Source organism: Heptranchias perlo, chromosome 14 (assembly GCF_035084215.1).
Source record: "Heptranchias perlo isolate sHepPer1 chromosome 14, sHepPer1.hap1, whole genome shotgun sequence".
Classification (NCBI taxonomy): Eukaryota; Metazoa; Chordata; class Chondrichthyes; order Hexanchiformes; family Hexanchidae; genus Heptranchias; species Heptranchias perlo.
The window spans coordinates 26,675,027-26,694,751 of record NC_090338.1 but is presented as its reverse complement, the minus strand read 5'-3'; the positions used below and the strand labels follow the sequence as shown (position 1 = coordinate 26,694,751).

Genomic DNA, 19,725 nt, shown 5'->3' with positions numbered 1-19,725 from the left:
GTCCTCTGGTTCTCGACACTTCCGCCAATGGGAACAGTTTCTCTCTATCTACTCTGTCTAGACTCCTCATGATTTTGAACACCTCTATCAAATCTCCTCTCAACCTTCTCTGCTCTAAGGAGAACAACCCCAGCTTCTCCAGTCTATCCACATAACTGAAGTCCCTCATCCCTGGAGCCATTCTAGTAAATATTTTCTGCACCCTTTCCAAGGCCTTCAAATTCTTCCAAAAGTGCGGTGCCCAGAATTGGACACAATACTCCAGTTGTGGCCGAACCAGTGTTTTATAAAGGTTCATCATAACCTCCTTCTTTTTGTAGTCTATGCTTCTATTTATAAAGCCCAGGATCCCGTATGCTTTTTTAACAACTTTAAAACCTGCTCTGCCACCTTCAATGACCTGTGCACATAAAACCCCAGGTCTCTCTGCTCCTGCACCCCCTTTAGAATTGTACTCTTTAGTTTATGTTGCCTCTCCTCGTTCTTCCTACCAAAATGTGTCACTTAGCACTTCTCTGCGTTAAATTTCATCTGCCACGTGTCCGCCCATTCCACCAGCCTATCTATTCCATCAGTCCTCTTGAAATCTATCACTATCCTCCTCACTGTTCAATTCACTTCCAAATTTTGTGTCATCTGCAAATTTTGAAATTGTGCCCTGTACACCCAAGTCCAAGTCATTAATATATATCAAGAAAAGCAGTGGTCCGAGTATTGACCACTGGAGAACACCACTGTACACCTCCCTCCAGTCTGAAAAACAATCGAACACCACTACCCTCTGTTTCCTGTCCCTTCGCCAATTTCGTATCCATGCTGCCACTGCCCCTTTTGTTCCATGAGTTTCAACTTTGCTGACAAACCTATTATGTGACACTTTATCAAATATCTTTTGGAAGTCCATAAACACCACATCAACTGCATTGCCCTCATCAACCCTCTCTGTTACCTCATCAAAAAACTCAATCAGATTAGTTAAACACGATTTGCCTTTAACAAATCTATGCTGGCTTTCATTAATTATTGTTGCGTTTATCTTATAAACGTTGGGTCCCCTGTAGTTGAGTATCTTTGCTCGTGGTTTCGCGCCAGCACCTGTTATGCGAGAAGTTCAGGAAGTGACCCGTGAGCAGGCGAAGAAGGGAAACCGAGGACGGGGAAGCGGGGAAACTGAAGGTGGGGGATCGATTCGCAGATGAGAAACCAGAGGTGGGAGGAACTTTGATTTCACCAGTAATTAACAGTAACTCACTGAAATTGCACCAATAACTAATAGTAATACTGGTAACATTCAGATTCTCCTCATAACCAACAGTAATACAATAACTCACTGATAGTGTATATGTAACTGGTAGTATAGATGTAATGCCCCTATCCTACCTCTAACTAGTAGTAATCCTATAACCTGCTGATATTCATCCTGTAACTACAACCAAAATCCTCCTGCACTGCACAAGGCGCAGTCAAGCTCCCAAGCCGATGCCACTTTTAATAGGCCCGACCTCTCTCCCTATCGCCTTGGACTTTGGTTTCGACTCAGGTTCTGTGTAAAGGTGACAACTCTGAACTTGGACCCTCAGTCAGAGCTGATCTGTACTTGGATTTCACACACCAAAACTGGCTGGCACAGACTGACCTGAACCAAACTGAGAGATCACGCAAAAGGCAGCAGGTTCAGAGTTTGGGGCACATCTCACAGGGCTAACTGACCTAAACACAGCTCAGCACCAACATTTTGAAACCACACCCTGGGCTCCGACTCAGTAAAGAAGAGTTTTCACAAAATGATAGAAATTACGGCACAGGAACATAAGAAATAGGAACAGGAGCAGGCCCTTGAACCTGCTCCGCCATTCAATCAGATTATGGCTGATCCAACCCCCTTGCAATAAAGGCCAGCATGCCATTTGCTTTCCTAATTGCTTGCTGTACCTGCATGCTAACTTTCTGTGTTTCTTGTATGAGGACACCTAAGTCTCTCTGAACACCACTGGGGTTGTGGGATTGTGGCTCGAGCTTGGGGGACAAGAGAGTGGCAAAATGCTAACGGGGTGGGCATGGGGACCAACAGGGCGAGGCCATTCGGTACCTGGTGCTCTCTCTTGTAACCCCATCTGCCTCAGATTCTTTTATATATCCTTTTCTATTCTTTCTTCAACTCCACTTTCCTGTCCGATCCCTATACCCCTTGATTCCCCCGGAGTCCAAAAATCTGTCTATCTTAGCCTTGAATATATTCAATGACTCAGCATTCACAGCCCTCTGGGGTAGAGAATTCCAAAGATTCACAGCCCCTTAATGAAGACATTCCTCCTCATTTCAGTCTTAAATGGCCGATCCCTTATCCTGCAACTATGCCCACTAGTTCTAGACTCTCCAGCCATGGGAAACAATCTCTCAGCATCTACCCTGTCAAGCCCCCTCATAATCTTATATGTTTCAATGAGATCGCCTCTCATTCTTCTAAACTCCAGAGAGTATAGACCTATTCTACTCAATCTCTCCTCATAGGACAACCCTCTCATCCCAGGAATTAATCTAGTGAACCATCGTTGTACCGCCTTTAAGGCAAGTATATCCTTCCTTAGATAAGGAGACCAAAACTGTACACAGTACTCCAAATGAGGTCTCACCAAAGCCCTGTACAATTGTAGAAAAACTTCCTTACTCTTGTACTCCAACCCCCTTGCAATAAAGGCCAACATACCATTTGCTTTCCTAATTGCCTGCTGTACCTGCATGCTAACTTTTTGTATTTCTTGTACGAGGACACCCAAGTCTCTCTGAACACCACTGGGATTGTGGGATCGGGGCTCGAGCGTTGGGGAGGAGAGAGAGGCAAACTGGGTAATGGGATGAGCATGGGGACCAACAGGAGGAGGTCATTTGGTACCTGGTGCTCTCTCTTGTGACCCCACTCCCCTCAGATCCTTTTATATTCTTTCTTTTCAAATACTTATCCCATTCTCTTTTAAGTGATGTTCTCGTCTCTACCTCAATAGCCACTTGCAGTGAAATATCCCATGGCCTAATAGCCCACAGTGCTATTACACCTTCCTTCTCCCTTCCAGTGTGAATCCTCAGTCTCCGTCCCCTTGTTCCCCATTCGCCCACCAGTGGCAACAAACAATCTTTCACTATTTACCCATAGTAAAGCCCCCGTTTCACTCACTCCTTTACTGGCTGTTCCTCTCTCGGTGCTGCTCCCACTCATCACGTTGCTGCTGCTGCTGCTCCCGGCTCTGCAGAAAATGCTGGTCCCCATGCCCACCCCGTAACCCAGTTTGCCTCTTTCTCCTCCCCCACGCTCAAGCCCCAATCCCACAAACCCAGTCTCCATTTTTCACCTGACCCGCCCCATGATACCTAGTCTCCCACTCTCCCCTGAACCCCTCTCCCTAATCTCCCTTTCTCCCCGACTCCTCATGCCCAGTCTCCCTGACCCCTATTCACCAATCTTCCTCCCGAGTCCCCATTATCAAACCTGTTCCCCCTCTTACCCCATCCCACCATCTCCTGACCCATATTCTCCAGTGTTTTACCACCCCAGCCCCCTCCCTGCCCGAGACTCCCAACCATCCTCTTCAGCCTCAGAGCCCTACCCCCCAACTCCCGATTATTCCTGGCACATCTGCCAGGAATTCAGGGTATACTGGTTAAGTGTACAAAAACTGTAAAATCAGTTATGCATGAGATGCAACATGATTGCTTTCTGCTACAATTTTTAGAAGTTACATTAATTGGCTACAAAACAACAGTGATTACACTTCAAAGGCAATTTATTGGCTGTAAAGTGTTTCGAGATGTCCTGAGGGCATGAAAGACCTATATAAGTTCTTTCCTTCTTTACTTCTAATAATGCTACAGGTTTCACACAGTGTTGGTAAATTTTTGTTGGACTGCCATTGCTGGTAATGGTTCTGCTGTTGCCATTTACAGCTCCTCTAGATCCATCTTTTTTTTTCTTACAACCTTCCACTACAACCTTCCTTGCCTTGCACCATCATCCCTTTTGTCATTTAATCACTCTTGTCCTCCACCCTATCATAGACCTTCCCTTTTGTTCTTTCCCCTCCTTCCCTCTCTCCCCGCTTTCCTTGGCTCTGTACCTGATTAAAAACTGTTAAATCTCTAACTTCTTCCAGTTCAGACAAAAGATCTTTGACCTGAAACGTTAACTCCGTTTCCCTCCCCACAGATGCTGCCTGACTTGCTGAGTATTTCCAGCATTTTCTGTTTTTACTTCAGATTTCCAGCATCCGCAGTATTTTATTTTTGATTATTGGTAAATTGATGCTTTAATGCCCTCTACTGGTTTCACATAGTCCATCCCTGTGAACTGGAAAAAAACTGTAGCCTGTATTTCCTCTCTCCAATAATTTTATAACATAGGTGTGTGTCAACAGGTGCAACACCAGTGGAAAGTGGGATTGGACTATTTGCCTGTGTTTATCACTTCTCTGAGCATTGCTCCTTGCTAGAAATAGGTTCAAAAAATTAGCTAAATGTTAAACAACTATTTTGCTTATTAAGGCGTAGCTAAAAGCCAGCCATGGGTAATTTGTGCAGAATTATATGGTGGAACATAGACAAAGAATGATTATTGAAGTTCAGGTTAGGTCCAGCATTAGCCAACTGAACAAAGGACAAGATATTGAAGCATTATCATAGCACTGACAGAGGTGAACAATAGAGGAGTGTTCTAGCGGGCAGTGGGCATCATTTGGTGCAGCAACGTGAAGAAGAAAGGGCAGCCTGGGAGTGTAGAAGAAAATGTACAGAGTCTGGAGTACTGCATTCAGTTTTGGGCACCGAACCTCAGGAAAGATATATTTGCTTTGGAGGGGATACAGGGCAGATTCACCAGGGCTTAAAGGGTTAAATTATGAGGATAGGTTGCATAAACCTAGTTTGTATTCCCTAGAGTTTAGAAGGTTGAAGGGTGACCTAGTCAAGGTCTTTAACATGATCAAGGGATTTGATAGGGTAGATACAGAAAAAAACATTTTCTCTGGTGGGGGAATCCAGCACAAGAGGGGAATAATCTTAAAATTAGAGCTAAGCCATTTAGGAGTGAAATCAGAAAGAAATCTTTCACACAAAGGGTAGTGGAAACTGGAACTCTCTCCCCAAAAAGGCTGTGGGTGCTGGGTCAATTGAAATTTTCAAGACTGAGATTGGTAGATTTTTGTTAAGCAAGGGTGGGTAAATGGAGTTGAGGTACAGCTCAGCCTTATCTAACTGAATGGCAGAACAAGCTTGAGGGACTGAGTGGCCTACTCCTGGTCCTATGTTCATATGTGCCAACCCGTACATCAATAGACTCAATGGGCTTTTACATTCTCGTAATTTGGGCGACTATTCTTTAAGAGATAAAAGAAACAACTTTCAATGCTGTAAATCCAAAATTAAAAAAATATGAAAATGCTGGAATTGCATAGGAGGTTTGTTAGCATCTGAAAAGAGAAAAGATATGTTAATGTTTTGGATAAAGTCCATTCATTGGGGGTTTAAATCCAAATCATTAACCTGTCTATTCTCTTATCACATGCCAACAGATGTGCTATGCATTTCCAGCATTTTCCAATTTTTTAAAACTAGGCCATCAAGTGTGATGAGTGGGCAGTCCAACTGAATATCAGTGCCCAGTTATTGATTACATTTATAAAAATTATTACTTTTAACACATATACACAATTCTTACTTCCTTTGTTATTAATGGCGATGATCTCTTTTCTGAAGTCAGCATAGAATTAGAAGATGATCTGATGGCAATGTTCATCTTTTCACTAACTGTTTGAAGTCTGACTTTGTAGACTGGATCAATGTCGGTCTCCGAATCAGATGAAACAATCTCTGTGACCTGCAGCTCTTACAGAGTGAAATATGACAGCAGTGGTTAGGAATTATATTTACTCATAAGACAGATAAAGAACATACAGTAACTAGCACATACATTTGAGTCAGCTGTTGGTTACAGTTTTGATTTTAATGTTTTAAATGACATTGATCTATTTTTCTGAAGATATAAATCATGCATCAGTTCCTTGGACCCCTATCAGTATCACTCAAAATGATAAAATAATTATTGTAGCTTCACAAGGATAGCGTCGTTGATTAAAAGAGAAATCAAGAGAAATAGGCCTTTTAATTGGATTTTTATTTTTTTTTAGTTTTCCAGTCTTTGTGTTCCCTGCAAGCCATACACCATTACTTATCCATGAGGCAGGAAGGGAGCCTTCTGTCTCTCCTCTACCAGTGCCATGCTGGAATCATTAGAGCAGCCTGGAGTGATGCTTTTATGTTTCATCCCTCTTAGTGGATAACAGCTTGCCCTCTATTCACTGCCTTCTCAGACTGCACCGCTGTGTAAAGAAAGCACCATGCGAGGAATCCAGAGCACAAACCACTGGTGCATCAACTGTTGAATCACCATGCCACTCGTCTTAATTTACAATCCATTAGATAGGTTTACCTGTTTCACTATTATGCAGCTCCATAGGATCATCTGATGATGCAGAGTTATCCACTTTTGAGTTACACAGAACCTTACAAGTTGTGCTGACTGAAGAAGCTGGGCTTTCTGTTTCAGTGGTATACGGTACATTGTGGTTAGGACCAAGGGAAGAAGATAGTTCATCTGTTTCTGTGTCACATGGGATGTTGGACTGAGATCTCACTGAAGATGCTTCTTGGTTTGGTAATTCTGAAGAGAGAGACTCTTTTGCCCTTGCGTTGTGGCTGTTTTCTTTGATATCCACTATTACATTGTGGATTGAAGGCTGGAATTGACAAAGAAATAAGCCAAGCACTTCACTCAATATAACACTGAATAAAAGAGGAACCCAACATGAAATGGTTAATGTGACCCACGAAAGCAAGTGCACAAATTAATTAAAAAACTTTGATTCATGGCTCTGACACATACTACATAGAAAAGCGTATCTTCTATGTACAGAATAATGAATCCACCAGGATAGGACTAAAATGCTGGTCCTAATTCGGGGTATTGAAGTTAAAGTAGGAGAAGATATAGAATTGGAACTATCTAAATTTGGAGTCGATTCCCGTGAGTTGATGTTGAAGTTGAAAATGGCTAGGAAGTAAGAACATCTAATTAAAATTACCCATGATATGGATAATGGTGGAAATGTGCTGGAGGAGCTTTTAAGTCCTGGAGATGATTTCTTGGTTTTTGGAAGTATGTATGGGTGAAATACTGATTAACCTCAACAGTAGGATTACCTGAATAGGTACCAAAATGTTTCTTACACCTGTTAACTATTCCGAACTTATTACTAATGTTATATTTGCTTTGGTCAGTAAGAAGGACCTGCGAGACTCTAGAGTCATACAGAAAAAGATTACAGCTCCTAGTTGTGTGACATACCCAAGAATGTGACCTTCCCTTGCCAACTAAAAACAGAGACTGTTATGTGAAAATATATGACTGGTATTGTCAGAAGGAAAAAGGTGTCAGCACCTCACTGAGGTTTTAATGCCAATAAGGAGTGGGGGACTGTAAGCAGATGAGATTTTAGTAATTGGACAAGTGTTGTACTGTTATACAGACCTGCCCAAGATGAACTTTGAATCAGCTATTGAACTTTTGTACCAAAACTAACTCCTACAGCACTAGCCACTTTAATTGCGTTGCTTGATGAGCTGATCACCTAATTGAAGATGTGACTTAGTGATACAGTTAGCAGAGTTCTTAATTGGGTCATGTCTATGTAAACTAATTACTTAGTTTAGATTAGAAGAAAATGTACAAAAATACAGAATTAAAACAGACTTAAAGTCAGCAGATTGACATAATTGAACAACAATTAACTGCAGCAAGAAAGTGCTGTTTGATAAGTTAATAGGAATCAGGAATTGTGCGTTTATGTTAATGACCACTGTCCTGAAACAACTCAGCAGCCATCTGTTTGTAAGCTGTCATCAACTTTGTTTTCCATTGTTATGTTGTAATCAAACATGGACACAACTATGTTTAACATTTTTGGGCCAAAAATATGGTGTAAATGCTGGGATAAGCCCACCAGGGACCTCAGCTGTTGACCCCACTAAAGTATTTGGAGTTGGAGAAAGGTCTTGCTCTCCTCAGCCAAAACCACTCACGACTCTAGGATTATCCTGGATGGCAAAGATAATCCCATGCTACTTTACTCTATGACCAACTACCTCTTTAAAACTGCCTCCCCTGCTTCCTCCATACTCACCTCTTACAATAAGTGTGTGGAGCTCATGAATTTCTTTGTCAACAAGATAGAGACCATCGTTCAGCTGCCTCTGCTGCTTTCTCCCTTTCCCCACTAAGCCAAATCCTCTGAGTCTCCAATCTATCCCTGAACCCTATCTCTGTAGTTTGTCTCCCATTTTGCCTCATCCTTCTCCAAGTTCATCTTACCCCTTAGACCCATCTCCTCCTCCCTTGACCCCTTTCCAATAAATTCCAGACCATCCATCTTCCTTTCCTGAACCCCATGGTAGGTGACATTGTGAATGGTTCCTTCTCCTCAGACATTGTAAATGGTTCAGTGTCATCTCCTTTCAAAGACAACATCGTCACTCTTTCCTTAAAAAATCTACCCTTTATCCCTCTGTCCTCACTAAATAGCACCCTATCTCCAAACTCCCTTGAAGATGTTGTTGCTCCATGTCCATCTCTTCTGTAACTCACTGTTTGATTCCTTCCAATCCAGCTACCATTCCTGTCAAAACACCAAAACGCCCCAATTCAAATTCACAAATGACAATCTCATCCATAAACTCTATGCTTGCTGAATTACATTGTCTCCCAGTCTCCTACAGCCTGAAATTTAAATTTCTTGCTCTGGTATTTAAATCCCACCAAAACCTTACCCCTTCCTATTTCTGTAACCTCCTCCGATCTTCCTGAATTCCCTGTTTCTATGACTTTGACCTCCCTTTGCATCCACCCTCCCTTTGCTCCACCTAGGTCCCACTTAAACCATCCTTAAAAACCATCTCTTTGATCAAGCTTTTGGTCACCCCTCCTAATTTCTATGGCTTGGTTCCTGTTTTCCTCACACTCTGTGGGCCTAGGGACCTTTTTCCGTGTTAAAACTATTGTTGCAAGAATTGCTACCTGCATGGTTAACAATGGAGCTGCCAGGCGACTAACCCATAGTTAGCATCCGCTGAGCAGCTCCCTGCAGAGACAGAGGTTTCAAAATGGGGATGGGACAATATAATTCGACACAGCAGTCTTCTACAAGCTAGTACATTTCAAAAAAACTGTGGCCTTGAAACTGTGCCATGGGATACTAGCATTCATCTGAAATAACATGTTCCTTTGAAATTCTTCCCACTGCTACTTTAGCAGAGGCATTAACCCATTTAAAATGAATGGTTAATGTCTCCACTAAAATAGAAGAGCGAGGCATTTCAAAGGAATCATCCATCTGCTAGTATCCCACAATGTAATTTAAGAGCCTTGATATTACTGAGAAGGAACAAGCACTTTACATTGAAAGTAATCTTCTTATCTCTACAATGAATATTTCAAATGAAACTGCCTGGATTATATAATTATAAGAACAATTTCTTTGGTAAACCAAAAACTTTACCTGCACTGGTGGTTTTCTGCCAGATATAAGGAACTTTGGTCTCACGCTACGGAAACCCTTTGCAGCCAGACTGTTTTGGGGTTCTCCTGCTAATGAGCATGGGTTCCAGACTACAAGAGATAAAAGAAAAGAAAATTGGATGTCAGTATATAATTTAGCAAATGAAAAGACTACTTTCTTCATACGATGTGTCTATACTCATGAGAAGAAAATAGGGGACAAATTGATCCGCATCACACCCAATTTCTGTGTGCTAAAGGAAGAATTTTGAGTGGTGGCATCCTGCGTTCCAATCCCCAGAAATGTGCCAGCTGCCAAATTGGAAGCCGATGACTTCCGAGTGTCAGGCCGCCCACTTAAAACAGCCTTTGAATATGTCAATCATGGGCCTAACACCTGTTTTAGGCCCTTGCTTCTAAATTCGGCAAAAACCTGGTGGAGAACGGTCTCCTCAGTTTTTCCGGGTCGTGTACGGTCTAACCAGTGGGTCTTAAGGGGACCGCTGGAGGCCTGCTGATGAAAAGGTAAGTTTTTAAAAAAACCTTCTTTAGTGTTTTTTTAATTCATTCATGGGGTGTGGGGGTCGCTAGCAAGGCCAGCATTTATTGCCCATCCCTAATTGCCGTTGAGAAGGTGGTGGTGAGCTGTCTTCTTGAACCGCAGCAGTCCGTTAGGTAGGGAGTTCCAGGATTTTGGCCCAGTGATGATGAAGGAACGGCGATATATTTCCAAGTCGGGATGGTGTGTGACTTGGAGGGCAACGTGCAGGTGGTGTTGTTCCCATGTGCCTGCTGTCCTTGTCCTTCTAGGTGGTAGAGGTCACAGGTTTGGGAGGTGTAGTCGAAGAAGTCTTGGCAAGTTGCTGAAGTACATCTTGTAGATGGTACACACTGCAGCCACGATGCACTGGTGGTGGAGGGAATGAATGTTTCAGGTTGTGGATGGGGTGCCAATCAAGCGGGCTGCTTTGTCCTGGATGGTGTCGAGCTTCTTGAGTGTTGTAGAATCTGCACTCATCCAGACAAGTGGAGAGTATTCCATCACACTCCTGACTTGTTCTTGTAGATGGTGGAAAGGCTTTGGAGTGTCAGGAGGTGAGTCACTCGCCGCAGAATACCCAGCCTCTGACCTGCTATTGTAACCACAGTATTTGTGTGGCTGATCCAGTTAAGTTTCTGGTCAATGGTGACCCCCAGGATGTTGATGGTGGGAAATTCGGCGATGGTAATGCCGTTGAATGTCAAGGGGAGGTGGTTAGACTCTCTCTTGTTGGAGATGGTCATTGCCTGGCATTTGTCTGGCACAAATGTTACTTGCCATTTATCAGCCCAAGCCTGGATGTTGTCCAGGCTTGAACACGACCCTGGCCCTCGCAATCTCTCACAATCCCTGATCCTGTTGTGTGGCACTACCACCGTGCTAAATGGGATAGATTCAGAACAGATCTAGCAGCTCAAAATTGGGCATCCATGAGGTGCTGTGGGCCATCAGCAACAGCAGAATTGTATTCCAGCAATCTGCAACCCCATGGCCCGGCATATTCCTCACTCTTTCATTACCAACAAGCCAGGGGATCAACCCTGGTTCAATGAGGAGTGTAGAAGAGCATGCCAGGAACAGCACCAGGCGTACCTAAAAATGAGGTGCCAACCTGGTGAAGCTACAACTCAGGACTACATGCATGCTAAACAGCGGAAGCAATATGCTATAGACAGAGCTAAGCGATTCCACAACTAACGGATTAGATCAAAGATCTGCAGTCCTGCCACATCCAGTCGTGAATGGTGGTGGACAATTAAACAACTAACGGGAGCAGAAGGCTCTGTAAACAACCCTATCCTCAACGATGGCGGAGTCCAGCACGTGAATGCAAAAGACAAGGCTGAAGCGTTTGCAACCATCTTCAGCCAGAAGTGCCGAGTGGATGATCCATCTCGGCCACCTCCCGATATCGCCACTATTACAGAAGCCAGTCTTCAACCAATTCGATTCACTCCACGTGACATCAAGAAACGGCTGAGTGCACTGGATACAGCAAAGGCTATGGGCCCCGACAGCGTCCCGGCTGTAGTGCTGAAGACTTGTGCTCCAGAACTAGCCGCGCCTCTAGCCAAACAGTTCCAGTACAGCTACAACACTGGCATCTACCCGACAATGTGGAAAATTGCCCAGGTATGTCCTGTCCACAAAAAGCAGGACAAATCCAATCCAACCAATTACCGCCCCATCAGTCTACTCTGAATCATCAGCAAAGTGATGGAAGGTGTCGTCGACAGTGCTATCAAGCGGCACTTACTCACCAATAACCTGCTCACCGATGCCCAGTTTGGGTTCTGTCAGGACAACTCAGCTCCAGACCTCATTACAGCCTTGGTCCAAACATGGACAAAAGAGCTGAATTCCAGAGGTGAGGTGAGAGTGACTGCCCTTGACATCAAGGCAGCGTTTGACCAGGTGTGGCACCAAGGAGCCCGAGTAAAATTGAAGTTAATGAGAATTAGGGTGAAAACTCTCCAGTGGTTGGTGTCATACCTAGCACAAAGGAAGATGGCAGTGGTTGTTGGAGGACAATCATCTCAGCCCCAGGACATTGCTGCAGGAGTTCCTCAAGGCAGTGTCCTAGGCCCAACCATTTTTAGCTGCTTCCTTGACCTTCCCTCCATTATTAGGTCAGAAAGGGGGATGTTCGCTGATGATTGCACAGTGTTCAGTTCCATTTGCAACCCCTCAGAAAATGAAGCAGTCCGTGCCCGCATGCAGCAAGACTTGGACAACATCCAAGCTTGGGCTGATAAGTGGCAAGTAACATTTGCGCCAGACAAGTGCCAGGCAATGATCATCTCCAACAAGGGAGACTCGTCTAACCACCTCCCCTTGACATTCAACGGCATTACCATCGCCGAATCCCCCACCATCAACTTCTTGGGGGTCACCATTGACCAGAAACTTAACTGGATCGGCCACATAAATACTGTGGCTACAAGAGCAGGTCAGAGGCTGGGTATTCTGCGGCGAGTGACTCACCACCTGACACCCCAAAGCCTTTCCACCATCTACAAGGTGCAAGTCAGGAGTGTGATGGAATACTCTCCACTTGCCTGGATGAGTGCAGCTCCAACAACACTCAAGAAGCTCGACACCATCCAGGACAAAGCAGCCCGCTTGATTGGCACCCCATCCACCACCCTAAACATTCACTCCCTTCACCACCGGCGCACCGTGGCTGCAGTGTGCACCATCCACAGGATGCACTGCAGCAACTCGCCAAGGCTTCTTCAACAGCAACTCCCAAACCCAACACCTCTACCACCTAGAAGGACAAGAGCAGCAGGCACATAGGAAAAAGACTATCTGCACGTTCCCCTCCAAGTCACACACCATCCCGACTTGGAAATATATCGCCGTTCCTTCATCGTCGCTGGGTCAAAATCCTGGAACTCCCTTCCTAACAGCACTGTGGGAGAACCTTCACCACACGGATTGCAGAGGTTCAAGAAGGCGGCTCACCACCATCTTCTCAAGGGTAATTAGGGATAGGCAATAAATGTTGCCAGCGATGCCCACATCCCATGAACGAATAAAAAAAAAAGGGGTACAGGAACAGACATCTCGAGTTACATGTACACGTATCATTGAAGGTGGCAGGGCAGGTTGAGAAAGTGGTTAAAAGAGCATACGGGATCCTGGGCTTTATAAATAGAGGCATAGAGTACAAAAGTATGGAAGTCATGATGAACCTTTAGAAAACACTAGTTCGGTCACAACTGGAGTATTGTGTCCAGTTTTGGGCACCGCACTTTAGGAAAGATGTGAAGGCCTTAGAGAGGGTGCAGAAGAGATTTACTAGAATTATTCCAGGGATGAGGGGCTTTAATTATGCAGATAGACTGGACAAGCTGGGGTTGTTCTCCTTGGAACAGTGATGGTTGCGAGGAGATTTGATAGAGGTATTCAAAATCATGAAGGATCTAGGCGGAGTAGATAGAGAGAATCTGTTCCCATTGGCTGAAGGGTCAAGAATCAGAGGAGATAGATTTAAGATGATTGGCAAAAAAAGCAAAGGTGACATGAGGAAAAACTTTTTTACACAGCAAGTGATTAGGATCTGGAATGCACTGCCCGAGGAGGTGGTGGAGGCAGATTCAATCATGGCCTTCAAAAGGGAACTGGATAAGTACTTGAAAAGAAAAAATTTGCAGGGCTACGGGGATAGGGCGGGGGAGTGGGACTAGCTGGATTGCTCTTGCATAGAGCCGGTGCGGACTCGATGGGCCAAATGGCCTCCTTCAGTGCTGTATCATTTTATGATTCTATGAACATGAACTGTGCACACTCCGACCAGTTTCACTAGCAATAAAACTGACGAGGCCCGTATAGGTAAGGTTTAAATTATTTTTGTTGGGTCCAGGAAAGCAGGAGTCCTCCTCTGTGCCTCACAAAAATAAATTGGGCTGCTGTTGTCCTGGGCTGCCCCCCTCCATGATCGCAACCCTTTCCTTCTGGACTTAGCTGCTGCAAGGCCTCCGGGACGCCCGATATTGGGCTGGTATTAAACAAGCTCGTTACGGGGGGGCAGCTCACCAGTTCAATGTAAATGAGGCCTGGACCTCAAAATGGCTCTGGCTTCTTCGCCCTCAGAACAAGCGGGCTGCCTCCGTGCTCCGCCAGTCAGCTGCCCAAAACTTAAAGTTGAGCCCACTGAGAGAGCAGGAAAAAACTGCGGGAGCAGGATAACACTGAGGGAGCAGGAAAACACTGAAATAGTTGTAAAACACACCTGACTTCATCTTGTCTCTTCAAGGTTCAGCTTCACCTGTAATGAACAAGATCTTACAAAATAAAATTATTGCTCATGCTTTAGAATGTTTACATGCACACAACAACCTACAAAAAAAAATCAGATTTTCCCTTTTTTTAAACTTACATTCTACTTCTACCTTGTAAGATATTAATCTGGCAATATGCTTGGGAATAATTAAGCACCTAATTGAAAGGTTTTGATTTGCATACTGATTAACTTAAGTATTATAACACGGTGGTTGTCTATTGCCAGGTTAATGGGTTGCAGGGCATGTCTACTGGCCTCAATCTTTTCTGGCCACTGCTACTGACACACTGTGATTTTGTTGGTCGCAGCTAGATATCTGTTAAAGAAATAACTTGCATTTATATGACACCTATCACGACCTCAGGGCAACCCAACAATGAAGTACATTTGAAGTGTAATCACTGTTGTAATGTATGTAAAAATGACACCTAATAAGCGCACAGCAGGGTCCAACAAACAGCAATCAGGTAAATGACCAGATAATCTATTTTTGATGGTGTTGTCTGAGGGATAAATGTAGGCCAGGAGAGCAGGAGAACTCCCCTGCTCTTCTTCAGAAAGTACCATGGGGGGATCTTTTACGTCCATCTGAGAGGGCAGATGGAGCCTTGGTTTAACATCTCATCCAAAAAATGGCACCCCGACAGTGCAGCACGTCCTTAGCACTGTGCTGAACTATCAGCTTGGATTATGTACTTAAGTCTCTGGGGTGTGGCTTGACCCCACGACTTTCTCATTCTAGAGAAGAGACTTTACCACTGAGCCAAGGCTAACACCTAAATAAATACATAGTAAAGAGATCACAGCAGCACGAGACCTATAACCCAACAGCTACAGTTATGATGTTATTGCACTTTATAATAAATTTTAATAATTTTCTGATGGCTTTTGGTGCATCTTCAGAACAAACTACCATGAAAACAAAAATACACTCACAATACCTTATCTATAATAAAATTCAAGGCGAGAAGAGGTGCTCATCCCTCTAGGACTCTAACTCTCCCAAAAAGCTGCATATGGATGTTTGTTTCTAATACAGGCTAGCCCAACAGCTTTATATTGTGAGTTTTGTAATTATTATTTTGGTTGCTGCTGAGTCCATCCTACAGTATAAATGTGGAAATTTGATACTAATAGAACCTACTCATATAACAGTATTGCCACTGGAAGCAGCTGCATAACATAAACAGGTTGTTAATTAGGTTTTACATGAGCATAAACATTTACGCAGATACGACCAACGTACCTTGTCTGACTGTGTATTACCAACTGTTGAAGCTGATGACTTGCACTGATAGATTGGGCTTGGCTCAGTGGTGGTACTCTCGCCATTGAGTCAGAAAGTCAAGGGTCCACTCCAGCACTTTAGTATATAATCTAGGCTGGCACTTCAACACTTGCAGAATGGTGCACAGTTCTGGTCTCCATTTATAGAAAGGATATAGAGATATTGGAGAGGGTGCAAAAAAGATTCACAAGGATGATACCAGAACTGAGAGGATAGCCTTATCAGGAAAGGCTGAACAGGCTGGGACTCTTTCCTCTAGAAAATAGAATTGTAAACAATTTTACAACACCAAGTTATAGTCCAGCAATTTTATTTTAAATTCACAAGCTTTCGGAGATTTTCTCCTTCCTCAGGCAAATGTTTCAAAATAGAAGGCTGAGGGGCGACCTGATAGAGATCTTTCAGATAATGACAGGGTTTGATAGGGTAAACGTAGAGAAAATGTTTCCACTTGTGGGGGAGTCCGAAGATAGAGGTCATAAATATAAACTAGTCACTAATAAATCCAATAGGGAATTCAGGAGAACCTCTTTACCCAAAGAGTGGTAAGAATGTGGAACGTGCTACCACAAGGAGTAGTTGAGACAAATAGCATAGATGCATTTAAGGGGAAGTTAGATAAGCACATGAGGGAGAAAGGAATAGAAGGGTATCCTAATAGAGTTAGATGAAGAAGGAAGGAAGGAGGCTCGTGTGGAGCATAAACGCTGGCATAGACCAGTTAAGCCTAATGGCTTGTTTTTGTGCTGTAGTTTCGATATAACTTGCTGAACTCGATGTAATACGGTACTGAGGAAGTGCTGCATTGTCAGAGGTGCCGTCAATTAAATGAGACGTTAAACCCTCTCAGGTGGACGTAAAAGATCCTACGCCACTATTCAAAGACAAGCTGGGGAGTTCTCCTCAGTGTCCTGGCCAATATTTATCCATCAATCAACACTATCAAAACAGATTAGTTGATCATTCACCTCATTGTTGATTATGGGACATTGCTGTGCACAAAATCAAAAGCAAAATACTGCGGATGCTGGACATTTGAAATAAAAACAGAAAATGCTGGAGAAGCTCAGCAAGTCAGGCAGCATCTGTGGAGAAAGAAACAAAATTAACGTTTCAGGTCGAAGACCTTTCATCAGAACTGGAAGATGTTAGAGAATTAAAGTTTTTAAGCAAGTACAGAAGTAGGGGAAGGGAGGAAAGAACAAAACAGAAGGTCTGTGATAGGGTAGAGGGCAAAAGTGATTAAATGACAAAAAGGATGATGGTGCAAGGCGAGGAAGGTGGTAATGGGGCAGGACAAAAGATTGGTCAGCAGTAGCTGTAAATGGCAAAAGCAGAACCATTACCAACACTTGCTGTCCGAAAAAATGGGAGCAGTGGTTATGATCTGCAGTTACTGAAATCACTGTTGAATCTGGAAGGTTGTAAAGTGCCTAATCGAAAGATGAGGTGCTGTTCCTCAAGCTTACGTTGAGCTTCATTGGAACAGTGTAAGAGGCCTAAGACAGAGAGATCAGAGTGGGAGTGGGAAGGAAAATTAAAATGGCAAGCGATTGGCAGGTCATTGTCACGTTTGTGAACTGAGCGGAGGTGTTCAGCAAAGTGATCACCCAATCTGCGTTTGGTCTCCCCAATGTAGAGGAGACCGCATTGTGAGCAGCGAATACGGTACACTAAATTGAAGTATTCACTACTCCAATGAAGCTCAACGTAAGCTCGAGGAACAGCACCTCATCTTTCGATTAGGCACTTTACAACCTTCCGGACTTAACATTGATTTCAATAACTGCAGATCATAACCACCGCTCCCATTTTTTTGGACAGCAAGTGCTGGTAGTGGTTCTGCTTTTGCCATTTACAGCTACTCCTGACCACTCTTTCGTTTCTTAACCTGCCCCATTACCACCTTCCTTGCCTTGCACCATCATCCCTTTGGTCATTTAATCACTTTTGTCCTCTACCTTATCACAGGCCTTCCCTTTTGTTCTTTCCTCCCCTCCCCACCCCTCCCTCCCTCCCCCCTTTCCCTCACTCTTTACTTGCTTAAAAACTTTAACTCTTTAACATCATCCAGTTCTGATGAAAGGTTTTCGACCTGAAACGTTAACTCTGTTTCTTTCTCCACAGATGCTGCCTGACTTGCTGAGCTTCTCCAGCACTTTCTGTTTTTATTGCTGTGCACAAATTGGCTGCCACTCTTACCTACACAACAGTGACTACACTTCAAATGTAATTCATTGAAGCGCTTAGGGACATCCTGAGGTCAAGAAAGCCACTAGATAAATATGTGAGTAACCTGATTTCAAATCATTGAAAATGACTTAAAAAAAACTATACTGAACCATTTACTACTTTCATTGATGTACACTAATCAGATTTTTAGTAAATTAAATATTTTTTCGTATGTAAAAACATTTAAAACATGCCTACTAGTGCCTGTGCACCTAAGAAAACTAGTTTAATATGAAGACCCTCCTCCAACAGGCGCAATCGGCCGAAACTCACCCACCTCGTTATTTTGATCTGGGGACGTGGCCAGTTTTGTGGGCGGGGCACAATGATAGGATAGGGTGGGGCAGTGGGACTAGCTGGATTGCTCATGCATAGAGCCGGCACGGACTCGATAGGCCGAATGGCCTCCTTCCACGCTGTAACCTTCTATGATTCTATGATTTTTGAACCAGCATAAAAGATAACGGAAACTCGATTCACGCTTGATGTAACTTTCGCTTGATTTTCCGTGATTTTCCACGATCTTTTGCGCTGGTTTGGGCAGATTGCGCTGATAAAACCAGTGCAGTCTAGCGGAAACTCTACCCCCAGGTATTGTGTATTGTGTAATCCCTTAGTTATTAGTTAAACAGCAACAGCCTGAATTCCACTTACTGATTAACTGCTCTTACTGCACCCTGATATTTTTGGCAGTAACATTATACACAAGGGTACAAACAAACCGTAATCTCTCTTTTATTAAAAAAAGCACTGAAAGACCAAAGCAAAACAGTAACATTGTAGCAGGGCCCCGGCAGTGCTGTTTGCACAATGCAGGAGTTGTTTCAAACGGGCGTTACAGTATTTTTAAGTGAGGGGAGATAATGTTTTATTAATTTTGTCACGCAACAGGCTGAATTTCCTGAAATGTAGCAGTACAGAAGCTGTTTAGTGTAATCACCTCCGATAACTTTGGTTTTAGTCATTAATTAAAGTATCCCACAGACTGAGGCAGCCATGTTGTACTTTCACTGCAGCTTTTCCATCTTGTGATTTTATTATTTTTAAATTCTCAGTAGGTTGAATACAAAATACGGGTATAGAGGTAAATTTAAGTACTTTCCGAGAACCCAAGTTTCCATAAAATGTGGGTCAGAAGTCTTGATTAATTTTTAAACACAAAAGATACACGTAATTGGGTTAAACTGACTGGTTGTGGGTCACACTGGCCAAATTCATGTGGAGAAGTCATTACAGTAAATGAAAACAGAAAATGCTGGAAACACTCAGCAAGTCAGGCACAGCATCTGTGGATAGTCAATGTTTTGGGCATTGCTTTTCATTAGAAAGGATTCTGATGAAGCGCAATGCATGAAACGTTGAATTGTCACTTCTCTCCACAGATTCTGTGCCCGACAAGTTAAATGTTTCCAGCATTTTCTGTTTTTGTTTCAGATTTCCAGCACCTATGGAATTTTTTTTTGTTTCATTACAGTCAATGCTGGACTTATATTAAAAATGCACTATGGTTCTTTGTAAAACAATTATATTGATTAAACGATGACGCTGATCGAACAGGCACACTGATTGAACGATAATACTGGCTTTGACCACTGAACATAGTTACCAAGCAATCATGCTACCTGAACAGTCCCCCACCACCATCTGGTGGTCATACTGACCGAATGGCTTTCCTGTTGCCTAATGTGGTTGACAGATTGGTTTCCCCTGCTTCCCCTACTTGGTAGTCAGACTGACTGACTGAATGTCGTCACTGAGACCAAAAGATTCTCGTTTGGTGC

The 19,725-nt window shown here is 43.5% G+C and overlaps 1 protein-coding gene across 6 annotated transcripts in view; it reads right to left on the bottom strand.

Annotated features, from left to right (window-relative positions):
• The window catches only part of LOC137332372 (sorbin and SH3 domain-containing protein 1 homolog), a 108,947-nt gene that overhangs the window by 74,074 nt on the left and 15,148 nt on the right, over positions 1 to 19,725 (bottom strand). For 5 of the 6 annotated variants that reach the window (XR_010965640.1, XM_067996141.1, XM_067996140.1 and 2 more), the window contains exons 2-5: positions 14,374 to 14,409; positions 9,597 to 9,706; positions 6,476 to 6,782; positions 5,705 to 5,871 (exon numbers count right to left, since the gene is read on the bottom strand). Coding sequence is in view for 5 of the 6 variants with exons in the window: in XM_067996141.1 (XP_067852242.1) it covers positions 5,705 to 5,871; positions 6,476 to 6,782; positions 9,597 to 9,706; positions 14,374 to 14,383 (594 nt within the window). In the remaining variant the exon portion in view is untranslated. Of the gene's footprint in view, positions 1 to 5,704; positions 5,872 to 6,475; positions 6,783 to 9,596; positions 9,707 to 14,373; positions 14,410 to 19,725 lie in introns of those variants that run through there. The other variant, XM_067996144.1, reaches the window with a different exon arrangement.